The 12,541-nt window shown below is 57.0% G+C and overlaps 1 protein-coding gene across 6 annotated transcripts; it reads left to right on the top strand.

Moving 5' to 3' along the window:
* The first annotated feature begins 49 nt into the window (after positions 1-49).
* Positions 50-12,453, top strand: NT5C3B (5'-nucleotidase, cytosolic IIIB). 6 transcript variants are annotated; one of them, XM_043537045.1, is made up of 10 exons: positions 1,357-1,361; positions 1,432-1,437; positions 2,762-2,860; positions 3,173-3,242; positions 4,305-4,351; positions 4,897-4,982; positions 6,040-6,129; positions 8,320-8,482; positions 9,621-9,821; positions 10,304-12,453. In XM_043537045.1, exons 3-10 carry the CDS (start codon positions 2,792-2,794, stop codon positions 10,415-10,417), a joined length of 840 nt encoding a protein of 279 aa, XP_043392980.1. In that variant the 5' UTR covers positions 1,357-1,361; positions 1,432-1,437; positions 2,762-2,791; the 3' UTR covers positions 10,418-12,453. The 6 variants fall into 6 exon arrangements, with proteins under 6 accessions (XP_037742951.1, XP_037742953.1, XP_043392980.1 ...); XM_037887023.2 differs by lacking the exons at positions 1,357-1,361; positions 1,432-1,437 and adding an exon at positions 50-186; XM_037887025.2 differs by lacking the exons at positions 1,357-1,361; positions 1,432-1,437 and adding an exon at positions 476-946.
* Positions 12,454-12,541: the final 88 nt, after the last annotated feature.

Raw genomic sequence — 12,541 nt, 5'->3', positions numbered from 1 at the left:
TGTTCCATTTCCTGCCTTTTGACGGTTTTTAATAACTTAACTACAACGGCCTCCACCGGGTCTGTGACCAGCCCTGAGTTGCAGCAGTTACGGCCTGTGTTTGTTCTGGGAATGATTTACGACCTCGGTGCTGTTTGTGGGCAATGGGGAAGCGGGAGCGCCTGCTAGCAGTGAACCTTGGAACAGGTGAGGGCCTGACCAGGTGTGGTAGTGAGCACCTGCAACATGCGGGCTCTGACTCCAGTGACTGGTGGTGGGGGCTCGGCGGCTCCTGGCAGGCGTGGGCCCTAGATTGCACAATATCAGCTTTCTGCAGCCAGCCCCGGCCCGCCCTGCACTGGAAGATACGGGGGGGCGATGCCAGCCCAGCTGGCTTCAGGGCCTGAACGGGGATGTCCTGCTGTCCCCAGGGGCCAGGGTCACTGAGAGCCAAACCTGGGACGTCCTGTATTGACGGAGCACATCCAGCTCAGCCCCCTAACCCTGCCCCCCATGAGCCCCTGCCCTCAATGCAGCAGCATTTGCATCCTGACTCCCAGCCCCCCAGTCCTGCCCCCTAGCCTAACAGGCCCCCAGCCCCAGCACCCCAATCTCAGACCAACATCCCAGCCCAGGACACCAATTTAATCTCATAGACTCCCCCAGCCCCCCATCTCAGCCTAGCACCTCTAGCCCCACACCCAGCCCCTAATCCCAGCCCAGCCCCCCAATTTAACCTAATAGGCCCCCTAGCCCCAGCCCAGCCCCCCAAGACTAACCTAATTGACTCCCCCAGAACCCTAACCCCAGCCCCGCAGTTTACACGACCAGCCCAGCCCCTAATCCGGATCCAGCCCCGGCCGCCCCCCCGCTCGCAGTCCGGCTCCTCCCCCGCGCGTCCAGGCCGCGGCTCCGGCGTTTCTGTTTCTGTTTCCTCGGCGAGGGGAGCCGGAGCGGAGCCGAGATGGTGAGAGGGGCCGGGGGGGCGCTCCCCTGGGGGGGGATAGGGGGAGCACTGGGGGAGCGGAGCCGGGTGTAGGGGGAGCACGGGCGGGAGCGCTGGGGGGGAGTCGGAGCCGGGGGTGGGGGGAGCACGGGCGGGAGCGCTGGGGGGGGGGAGTCGGAGCCGGGGGTGGGGGGAGCACGGGGGGGTCGGAGCCGGGGGTGGGGGGAGCACGGGGGGAGTGCTGGGGGGGTCAGAGCCGGGTGTAGGGGGAGCACGGGAAGGGAGCGCTGGGGGGGGGTCGGACCCGGGTGTGGGGGGAGCACACGGGGGTGGGGGGAGCGCTGGGGGGAGTCAGAGCCGGGTGTGGGGGGAGCACAGGGGGGTTGGAGCCGGGTGTAGGGGGAGCACGGTGGGGGGATGGGGGGGTCGGAGCCGGGTGTAGGGGGAGCACGGGGGGGTCGGAGCCGGGTGTGGGGGGAGCACGGGGGGAGTGCTGGGGGGATCAGAGCCGGGTGTAGGGGGAGCACGGGAGGGGAGCGCTGGGGGGGGGGGTCGGACCCGGGTGTGCGGGCAGCACGGGGGGGTGGGGGGAGCGCTGGGGGAGGTTGGAGCCGGGTGTAGGGGGAGCACGGGGGGGTCGGAGCCGGGTGTGGGGGGAGCACAGGGGAGAGCGCTGGGGGGGTCGGAGCCGGGTGTAGGGGGAGCACGGGGGGGTCGGAGCCGGGTGTAGGGGGAGCATGGGGGGAGTGCTGGGGGGGTTAGAGCCGGGTGTAGGGGGAGCACGGGAGGGGAGCGCTGGGGGGGGAGTCGGAGCCAGGTGTAAGGGGAGCACGGGGGGGGTGGGGGGAGTGCTGGGGGGGTTAGAGCCGGGTGTAGGGGGAGCACGGGAGGGGAGCGCTGGGGGGGGAGTCGGAGCCAGGTGTAGGGGGAGCACAGGGGGGTGGGGGGAGCGCTGGGGGGGGGGTCGGAGCCGGGTGTGGGGTGAGCACGGGGCGGGGGGAGCGCTGGGGGGGGGTCGGACCTGGGTGTGGGGGGAGCATGGCAGGGGGTGGGGGGAGCGCTGGGGGGGTCGGAGCCGGGTGTGGGGGGAATCAGAGCCGGGGGTGGGGGGAGCACAGGGGGGTTGGAGCCTGTTGTAGGGGGAGCACGGGAGGGTGGGGGAGTCGGAGCCGGGTGTAGGGGGAGCACGGGGGGGGATGGGGGGAGCGGGGGCGGGTTGGAGCCGGGTGTGGGGGGAGCACGGGGGAATGGGGGGAGTACGGGGCTGGGGCTGGGGTTGGGACGAGGAGGGGAGCATGGTGCGGGGGGGAGCGGGGCACAGGGGAGCACTGGGGGAGGGGCAGTAGGGGGAGCAGAGCACTCGGGGGGGAGAAGGCGGAGAGCGTGTGGGGCCCAACTGCCACCACCCACCCTAACGCCGCAATAACCTCGCTATGGGAGCGTCCGCCGGGGCGCTGTTTGCCCTGGTACAGCTAGGGAAGGCCCCAAGCCTGCACCTTCAGGACTGGCAGGATCAGGACCTAAATAGTTCGTGGCTGGTAAATCCAACAGTTTTTTCCGAAACCAGAGGTAGAGAAATTGCTCTTTGTCTTATCGGTGGAGCCAGCTTGCAGTGGAATAACCGATCGGGACCCTGTAGCATCATTTCTACAGAGCTGATTTTCTTCCTCCTGCATCAGTCCCCGGAGGAGAGAAATGCTCCCTAAGGCACTGTGGGGTGAGAGGGAGTCGGGTGAGCTGCGTGGAAACCAGGCGAATACTGACCGTGCTGGGGCCTGCGGCTGGGGCGTGTCTCTTAGCGCCGACCCCTTCCTCGGAATCAATCTGTCTCCGCAGGTCCCTGAACTGGAGAAGGCGACGGTCCACATGAAGAGCCCCGAGCACGTGAGGCGCGTAATCTCGGCGCTCAGGAAAGAGGGACCAGACAAACTGCAGGTTTCGCTTTGTGTTCTGAGCTGTGCAGGCAGGAGCCCGTTGCTGCGGGATATTTCAGCATTGCCATGGCAGTGGGGAGGGGGATAATAACGCCCCATGTTTGTGTGGACCCCATCAGCTATTCAAGGCACTTGTCTAGCCTCCATTTCCGTAGCATGTGAGTGCCTCGCAATACGGCCGTTATCCTGACAGTGCCTGGCTGAGAAACACAGGCCGTTGCTGCCCACGCCCCTGGCCGTGCACCTCTCAAAGCACAGCATGCTGGGGCCGTTTCAGATACTGTCCTCCTCTCCCCCTCCTTCTGTCCTTCAGGTCGTTTCGGACTTCGACATGACCCTCAGCAGGTTTGGATTTAACGGGAGACGATGCCCCACTTCGCACAGTGAGTCGAACAAACACTGTGTCCATCCGTTTGTAGCTTATGTTCCTCGCTGCCGTCTCCGTCGCCCAGGCTTGTAACCTCTGTCTCACCTGCACCTTCCCCACCCACACCCACACCCATGGGCTGTTGTAAGCCCTGGCATTTTCCTCCCCAACCCTCGCTCTTGATACAGTCCCTTCTGCTGCTGTACCTGCTCCGGGGCTTGGCGGCCGCTCATACTGATTGCTGCTCCTCTTCCCCCACCCCATCCAAAATGCTGCTGTGCCAATCACCCCCCTATCTCATTGCTCCCCCCTATCCCCCCAGACCCCTTCTCTGCGTCCTCTTCTCCTTCCCCATTAAGTGCCGGCTCTTTTCCTCGCCTTCGGGGCTAGGCGTGACTGTGCCCCAGCCTGCACGTCTGCTCTCTTCCCCTACTGCACCTCCCTTGGCTCTTTACTCTGCATCCTTCCTCCCACCCACTGTGCTCAGAGCCCCCTCCCAAGCCCCTTTCTTCCCTCAACGCCCCGTCTCGAGGCTGGTCTACACAAACACTGAAACCTGGGGTGTAAATCTACCCTGCACTAGTCTGCTGTGCACGAAACGTCCCCTAGTGCACTCTGATCTGTTCCTCCTTCGGAGAGGTGCCCTAACGGGTCCTGATTTTCAGGAAATGCCGAGCACCCACTCTCTGAGGGTATGTCTTCACTACCCCAGCGGGCAGCGATCGATCCAGCGGGGATCGATTTATCGCGTCTAGTCTAGACACGATAAACCGACCCCCGAGCGCTCTCCCGTCGACTCCTGTACTCCAGCGAGCGCTGCGAGGGGTGGAGTCGACTCACCGCAGTAAGTTATTCGCGTAGCTGAAGTAGAGTAACTTAGATCGATTCCCGCCCCCAGTACAGACCAGGGCTGAAAGTGAGGCTCCTGTCAAATGTCTCAAGTTGGCATCCAGAAATTGTGGCACCCAAAATCACTTGTCATTTTTGCAAGTGTTGACTCTGGTCTTTCTGTGGGATTTGGAAAGGGCCCTCGTGTGTTTTCCCGGGGTTGGGCAAGTGATTGTTTCTGTCTTTCCAGATATCCTAGATAACAGCCAGGTCATTAGCGAAGAAGGCAGGAAAAAGGTACGTTTAGTGCTGTCAGACTCCATCTCTTTTGGCTCTATGTACAGTCCACATGCTGCTTCTCCTGCTAGGGGTAGGCTCCCTGGGGACAGTGGAGATGGGGTTAGAGCACAGCACTGGGACAGATGTGACCCCCTGCCAGGGAAGAGAGTAGAACAAATTTCCAAACGGCATTTCAGCTATGGGAGCACTTGTCGGAGTTCAAGGGAATCTTTACAAACCTGTCGCCACACCCAAGCATGGGCATTTCATGTTAAAGAGAACAGTGATAAATAGTGAGCAAAGGACATTAATCTCTGTCCAGAACAATTTAACCTTGCTGACACTCTCAGCTTGATTTCTAGAGCAGTATTAAATATTTCCCTTGGGACCCCATGAAATTGCCATGATACTCAGTTGTTTCATGAACAATTTAGGGTTTTATTTTTAAGCTGTGATGCATTTGTGAATTCTGCAAATACTCTGCTTGCTTGTTATTAAAATCTCTCTTTCGATGCCCTTAACTGTTCGTGGCATTTTCTGTTTAAACCCATCAAACGTTCTAGTTAAAAGATCTGCTGCACTATTACTATCCAATTGAAATTGACCCCAACCGGACCATGGAAGAAAAACGTCCCCTCATGGTGGAATGGTGAGTGACTGTGTATGAGGAGCTAATTTAGTGAGCTAGAAAATAAGTGGGTAAACAAGAAGAGAGAGGGGAATTCAGTCCCCAGATCCCCTTGCATAGCAGAACTCACTGTGCAGTGGAAGTACAATTTTTTGATAGTCCATCTTCCCATTTTTCCAAGTGCATGAAGCATCCTTTCTGGTAATATGGCCAGGATCAAGCCTGGTAGAGCCACTTACAGAATGGCAGAGTGGTGGACAAAAAGCAAAAGCAAGGAGCACATGGAGAGGGAGGAGCAGGGTTGTGTCTGTGGTATCATTAACTCTGATGCAAATTGCCTTAGCATGTGGCAGTTGCAGCGCCATCGTGTTCTGACTTCATGATCCGTTGAGATCTCAGTGGATTTGTTGGATCCAGAAGATTTATGTGCAGACTTGCAGCTCTGAAAGTAACATTCCTGTTAAGAAAAGGATGCAGCGTCACTTAGAAAAGAGAGAGAGTAGGTCCCCTTTGAGAGCGGGATATGCTTTGAAAATGCAGCTGTCAGAAGTGAGCCCATGGCTTTCGTGCCTCAGAAGGAAACACCAGTTCCTTCCTTTTCCTTTCTTACTTGTGGGTTTCATTATTCTCCAGCTGAGCGATGGTGCATCTGGCACAGCTGTAGTTGTGCTGTCCCGCTCTCACACCCTCCCCGAAAGGGATCCCAAAGGGCCTGGTATTTGGGGCTGGGTTGTTTTCCAGCTCTGATAATCAGTCCCTGGTAAGAGATCAACAGTGACTACATCGAAGAGTGCTGGAGAAAAAACAGAGCAAGTCGGACATTTGTGTTGGGTGCCCAGATACCCTGGTGGTGGAAACAATAAAAATGCATCGATTAAGTGCTACCAGCCTTCCTCAGGCAGCCTCTTACCCTTAACGAGCCTTACATGTGAAGCAGAGAGAAGGTTGAAACTCTCTGTAAACAACAATTAGTCTGATGGACCGTGTCTTGGTCACGACTCTGGTAATTTCCCCTAGGTCAGATCCTAGAAGCTCACAGTCCGTCAGAAATGAAGCTCACTTTGATATGTGTTTCCAGGTGGACCAGAGCCCACGGCCTCCTGTTGCAACAGAAGATTTTGAAAAGGGACATAGCCAAGATAGTCGAAGAATCAGAGGTGATGCTCAGGTACAGGTCTTGGGATGGTCTCTGCAGCTTGTGTCCTCTCTCTCCCGTCCCTGTACGAGCACACCCTGTAAGGGCTCTGTCGCTTTCTTGTCTCTGGCACCTGCTCGTTCCATTCAGACCCCTGCGTTTGTCAGAGAGAGAAAAAGGGAGTCACTGAACTGACTTCCGAGAACTCTAATCTGCCTCCTAGTTGCTTTCTCGCCCTTTCCAGACAGGGCACATAAGGGGCAGCAGGTCAGAACGTGTCCCCTTCACAAACGAAGCTCAAAATGCAACAACACAAACTCCAACCTAAGCCTTTTCCGCATACTTGGCTGCTCCTAGGGTTCCTCCTCAAGAACTGCTCAGCCCCCCTGTAAGATCCACTCCCACCTCCCGTAAATCTAGGTGGAGTAGCAAGCCACTTGTATCTGTGGGTTGGCAGAGCCAACTTAACATTACCTGGCAGGATCATCAGTGACTAAGAGGCTGGGTTTTGTGAGCAAACGCTGCCAAGCTGTTACAGATAAGATTTTTCTTTCTCCATGGACTGCCTGGAAAAGTCAAAAGTTACGAAACCCTAGCAGCTTTCTGTGTGGCACAGACACCACGTGTGTTCAGTCCACAGGAGCAGCTGAGAGTCTGCCCAGCAGGGTGGTATTTGTGTTAGATTAGTGATATTTATTCTGGTGCAAAGAAAGGTGGAGCTTCTGTCCCTGATCTCAGTGGGGAACTGCATTACATGGGGAAAAACCTTTTGCTTGTCTTGTGCTGCACCCAGTCTGTTGTGATTACCGTGTTGTGGTAGCACCTGGAGTCCAAGTGGGGATCAGGACGCTGTTGTTCTCGGTGCTGCACACGCACAAAGAGCAATCGGACGTTCCCTGTGCCAAAGAGCCCACAACCAGAGAGCCCACAGGTGGCTGCAACAGAGACCACACAGGGTCTGATCAGTGTGATGAGCAGGGGTGTCAGCCCACCAGCTGCCTGGCCAGTGTTACATCCAGAGCTTTGTTCACTGGAAGGCACCCTCTGACAGCCTATGGGGAAGCCAAGGGCCATATTTCTTGTAGGTAATTTGCGTGTGGGAGAAATGGCGTGGGATGAGCGTTACCCCCCCTGTCCTGCTAGAGCACTAGCTGGGTGTACATTTGTGCAGTAGGTTTAACAGGCATCATCTTTCCTGGGAGCTTTGTTGCCTAAGGATTAAATTCCTTTTTCTAGACCAGCTGAGCTGTATGGTCATGGATTCCATGGGGGGGGACGACAGAATCAATACTTCTGGCAGTAGAAGGCTGCATAGTCCAGGGACCTGAGGTCAGGAACTCTTGGGCTCTGACACCAGCTCTAACGCTGCCTTTCTCGGTCAAGCCATGGCCCCTTTCTGTGCCTCAGTTTCCACAGCTGCTGAATTATTAGTCAGCATTTATAGAGCAGAGTGCCATCAGTTTAACAATGGGCTCTGCAGTCTAGCAGAGGCAGGCCTAACACGATTCGGGGGCTGGAATTTGAAGCTAGACAAATTTGGACTGGAAATAAAGTGTAAATTGTTAACAGTGAGAGTAATTCCATTGGAATAATTTGCCCAAGGTCATGGGGGAGTCTCCAGCACTGACCATTTGAAAATCGAGATTGGAGGAGTTTCTAAAAGCTCTGCTCTAGGAACAATTTGGGGGAAGTTCTCTGGCCTGTGTTACACACGTCAGACTGGATCATCACATGACCTGGCCTTGGAATCGATGAAAAACCAGTGACTGAAATCCAGCCTATAGTGCTCGGGAAGCAACCCCTGCCTCGGCTGTTGGGGCGACCAAGGAAGACGTCATTTGCAGAGAATGAATCCCAGGTTTTATGCAGAGTCCAGTGCACTTTGGGACAGGTTTCAGGGAAGTACCTGCGTACCATAGAGGGTAAAATTCACCCCACACCAGGCCCATCCACTGCTAAGTCCCTGTAGACATCGCTGTGTCCTTTGGCGCAGGCTTGAATTTCATCCACAGTGCAGAAATGATCAATGAAGTGTGTAGCGTATGCACCTTGGCACCGGAGCCATAAGTAAAGGAACGCCCTGGTGCCTTGGCCCAGGGAGTTTCCAGTCTCCAGTGGGGATGAAAGCACTCACAGCACCGTGGTAGTGCGACGCACTTGTGCTCTGGGATGAAGGGTGCTATTGTGACTCTGTCTAACGTGCATTCCCCGCCCCTTCCCCAGGGACGGAGTCAACACCTTCTTTGACCAGCTCCACCAACACAACATCCCCCTGTTCATCTTCTCGGCCGGCGTGGGTGACATCCTGGAGGAGGTCCTCCGGCAGGCCAAGGTGTTCCACCCAAACGTCAATGTGATGTCCAACTACATGGACTTCGATGACAAGGTACGCTGCGCTACGTGCCCCATGGTTGGGTCACGTTAGCCCCGAGTGCGGGTCGGGGGACATCTAGAGAGGGCGCCGTTCGGTTAAAACCCCTCTGTCCATTGGAAATGTCATCCCTTGTTACCATAGCAACCCTTCCAGTTATTAGTGCTGAAATTGCTTTGAAAGCGAAGCCTAGATTAGCTGTATTACGGTAGCACACCAGACAGGGGCCCCACTCTGTAAAGACAGTCAGAGAGAGCCCCCCTGCAGAGAGCTCACAGCCTAAATTCACAAGGCTGGGGGAAAGTTCTGCAATATACAGGATCTGCTTGGCTCTTCTCCTTTATATGTTGCACTTGGCAGGAGAGCGTGGGCTACTGCTCTTCGCTTTGTTTTGAATCACTTTCACTCTCTGGTTTGGCGCTAGGCCTGTGATACTGTGTTTTTTGGGGGGAGGGGGGCAGCACTGTGGGAGGATGGGCGTTAACTTACCATAATTATCTTTAAAACCAATGAAACCCCCTGAAACAGCCCACTAAGTTGGGCCTGATTCTCAGTGGCTCCCGTGGGGTGGGCATGGGGCAGGGGTTAGAGGTTTAGGGAGATTTTAGCCACCTAGGCGCTCCTTGGAGTGTGAGGCCATGCAGGGGCCTTGGGGCTGCTCTGACCTATGGAGCCAGGGAAGCAGAGAATAGCCACAGTGCAGTGCTCCCCAGCCTGGCCCCCGGTATGTCCCTGATCCGCCCTGACACTGGAGCCATTGCAGAGCTTTTGCAGCAGTTCTGCACTGCCCGGGGAAGGCTGTCTGCACAAAGCAGAGTCACCCAGTTAAAGGCCCCTTTATGGGGCCTGAGTGGCTGAGAGTTAGGCCCTTGGTCCCTTGCTCTGGGAGCCTTTTGGAGGGGAGGGAGATGCCACCTATGGCTGGTTCTTGAGTGGTGCTGAAGAGCTCTGGTCCTGTGTGCCATCCTCCATCGAAGGGGCGGATTGTTCTGGAGCAGGGCCCTTGGGCAGTGAGGGACAGCAGGTTTCCCAGCTGACTCCGCTAAGAGCATCTCTAAGAAAGGTGCAAACCACGCTGAAGCTTTGTTCCTTCAGCCCCGAGACACCCCAGAAATCATCCTGTCTGTCTGTCTGCTCGTCCTTTGCTGCACAGGGCGTCCTGAGACAGTTTAAAGAGCCGCTGATCCACACCTACAACAAGAACGGCTCGGTCTTGGAGAAGACGGACCACTTCCAGCAGCTGAGCAGCAGGACCAACATCATCCTGCTGGGGGACTCCATGGGAGACCTGAGCATGGCAGACGGGGTTGCCAACGTGGAGAACATCCTCACGATCGGATTCCTGAATGACAAGGTAAGTGTGAGGGCAGAGGCCGCGGGAGGCTGTCTGCCCTCCTGAGCGATTGCAAGGCCCAAGCGTTCGCAGGAGGTTGGTGGGGGGTGCAGGTGGGAGGAGCCTACATGCCGCAAGAGAAGTCTGCTATCTGGCATGCTGTATGAAATGAGTTTGGTGGGTCTCAGTCCCACCAGTGGGAAGGTGTCCACATCACAGCTGACCCCCTTGTTCGCCCCTCAGTTGAGCTGGAGTGGTCATTCCTCTGTGGCCGGGCTGGCTCCTGTGCCAGGGTGCAGAGAGGAGAGCTTGCCATGCCGTGTCCCATGCTCTGGAGATGCCGTCTCTAGGGCTGTTGATCGGGTACCTTTCACCAGCCCTGAATCCCCAGCGCTGCTTTCATGGGGCTCCTGGAGTTCTGAGCTTGGCAACTGGCCGCGCTTGTTCTCCACTGTTAATGTTGCCACCCTGTCCTGTCCCCTTGCCCCACGGTGGCTCTGCAGGTGGACGAGCAACGAGGAAAGTACAGGGATGCCTACGACATCGTGCTGGAGAAGGACGAGACTCTGGACGTGGTCAATGGGATCCTTTGTTACATCCTCGGAGACCTGAACTGAGAGCCCAGGGTCCTGACTCCGGCCTCTCAGGATGGTGTCTTGGAACCATGCTTCCCCTGGTGGAGTCAGGGCGATTTGAATCCATCTCGATGCCCTCGAGAGCTTCCCCCTGGCTCCCTCCTGGGCTTTTATGAATACCCTTTTGTTCGTCAGTCCTGGGATTGAGGGGTGAGCTGGAGAAACTCTCCGCTTGCCCCAACTACCTCCACCATGTCTCTGCTCAAACCCCAGCCCCCAACCGTCCGCTGCTGCTCCTGGCTCGTGTCCCGTCCCACGGAAGCTCAAAGCCACTAAGGCAAGGTCGTCGTTTGGCTGATGGCCTGGCTGGCTGCGCGCAGAATTAAAGATTCCTCTGCCACACTGATCCCCTCAGTAGGGAAGCAGGCACCTGTTTGTTGTAGGTCCATCCCAAAGCGTTCAGGCCGGACTCCGGTTTCATGGTTCAACTGCACAGCAGTTACAGCCTGCCTTCTGCGGGGTGTCTGTAATTCGCTGTGGAAACCCTGCAGATCCCCTGGCCTGCTCTTCGGGTCAGTTCTCTGCTCCCCCTGCCTGCAACCTACTGGGCGTCACTGCTCTCTGTGGCTGGAGAGGGGACCAGAGAGTGGGTGATTTTAGAGGGCATAAGCCCTGCCCCTGTCTGTGCACCGACCTGTTACAGGTTGAGCCTGGAGCTGCTCAGAGAGCATGGTGGGCGCAGGTGGGAAATATGCGTTGGGGGACGTTTGGGCTGCCTGGGCTTGTCGCTTGGAACATTAACACTTTGGGTTTGTGAGATGATTGTGCAGATGCAGTGATGCTTAAAGGGGTGGGAGTCTCATGAGGATTCCTGTCCAAGGGCCGCTTGTGTGATTAACACAAGGGCTGAGTTTGGGCATCCCGTGGTGGGGGAGGGTTTGCTTGGCTGCTGTGTTGTGGGGTGCAGTGAATCCCACCGGCAGGCGACTCTCGGTGGAGCAACGAAGCTTTGCTGGCCATTTGCGCTGTGCTGTGGAGTGTAGTTGTTACAGCCGATACGTCAGGCAGCAAGGTTGTCGTGTGTGGACCAGGGTGTTGGGGGACACAGTGGTCAGTGGGCCCTTGGGGTGGGGAGTTTAAAGGCGGCTGGGAGGGAGGGCAGGCTTTTTGAAGCTTGACTATTGTGGAACTAACCCTTTGGGCCAGTTCTGGGGTCTCAGCGCAGCGCTTCTGTCAGCAACGTAAAATCTCTATCACTCAGACGCAAAATAAGGGAAAGAAAAGTAGTGCAGCCCCTCTGGGACCCTGTCTGCTGGGACCCCCTTCCGGGCGTGACAGTCACACGGGCCTGGAAGAGGGCTGATGCTGAGCAGGTGTTCTGGGTCCCCCACGTGTCCGTGGAAGGCCTGGCTTTACTGCGCAGAAAGTGTTCTTTAGGGATCAGCGTTTCCAAAGGAGCAGGAACCCCATGTCCCTCTTGCCGAGTTCAGCCTTCCGGTCTGGGGATGCAAGCTGCTCCTGTGGCCGTCTGGGCTCTGCCTCGGCGGCATTGGACTCATCCTAGGGGGACACAGACTCCTGTACATGGCAGCTGGATGGGGGACAGCAGCTGCTTATCGATTGGGCTTGGCCTGCCCGCTGCTAACCATCAGGGAGTGCAGATGGCTCTTGCAGAGCTCCCTGTCCCGCCCTGTAAAACTCCGTCTCCTTTCACGCTGGTCCTGTCGGGGAGAGCCAGAGGCTCGCGTTACATTACAGGCACCTCCCACCCCCCACCCTGCGGTCTCCTCTGCGGGTGGAAGGGACCTCGGTTCCTGCTGTGCAAATTGTTACTAGTCCGTTCCTGGAGAAGTGCCGTCCACGTGGCTGTCTCGCTGTGACCCAGCCTGGCATTAGCAGCCCGGGCCCCAGCATTGTTCGGTAAGCGAAGGCACTTGCCATTTGCCTTGTAGGAGCTGGTCCGGTCCAGGTTCACAGGCAGCCATCTGGCTCGCTCACAGTGTCACGGGCGGCTGTAAGTGTCACTTGTGAGGGGGGTGGGTTTTATTCCGTTTGTTGAAATAAATTCTTTAGATAAAGCCTGCGTGTGAGTGGTTTGTAACCAGGTGTGTGAGCTTGCAGTACAGCACTGTCTGGGGTGCCCACCGAGGCCTTCGGAACTTGCAA

This window comes from Chelonia mydas, chromosome 27, assembly GCF_015237465.2.
Source record: "Chelonia mydas isolate rCheMyd1 chromosome 27, rCheMyd1.pri.v2, whole genome shotgun sequence".
Taxonomy (NCBI): domain Eukaryota; kingdom Metazoa; phylum Chordata; order Testudines; family Cheloniidae; genus Chelonia; species Chelonia mydas.
Note: the sequence above shows the minus strand (reverse complement) of the source record. Positions and strands in the feature narration are given on the sequence as shown.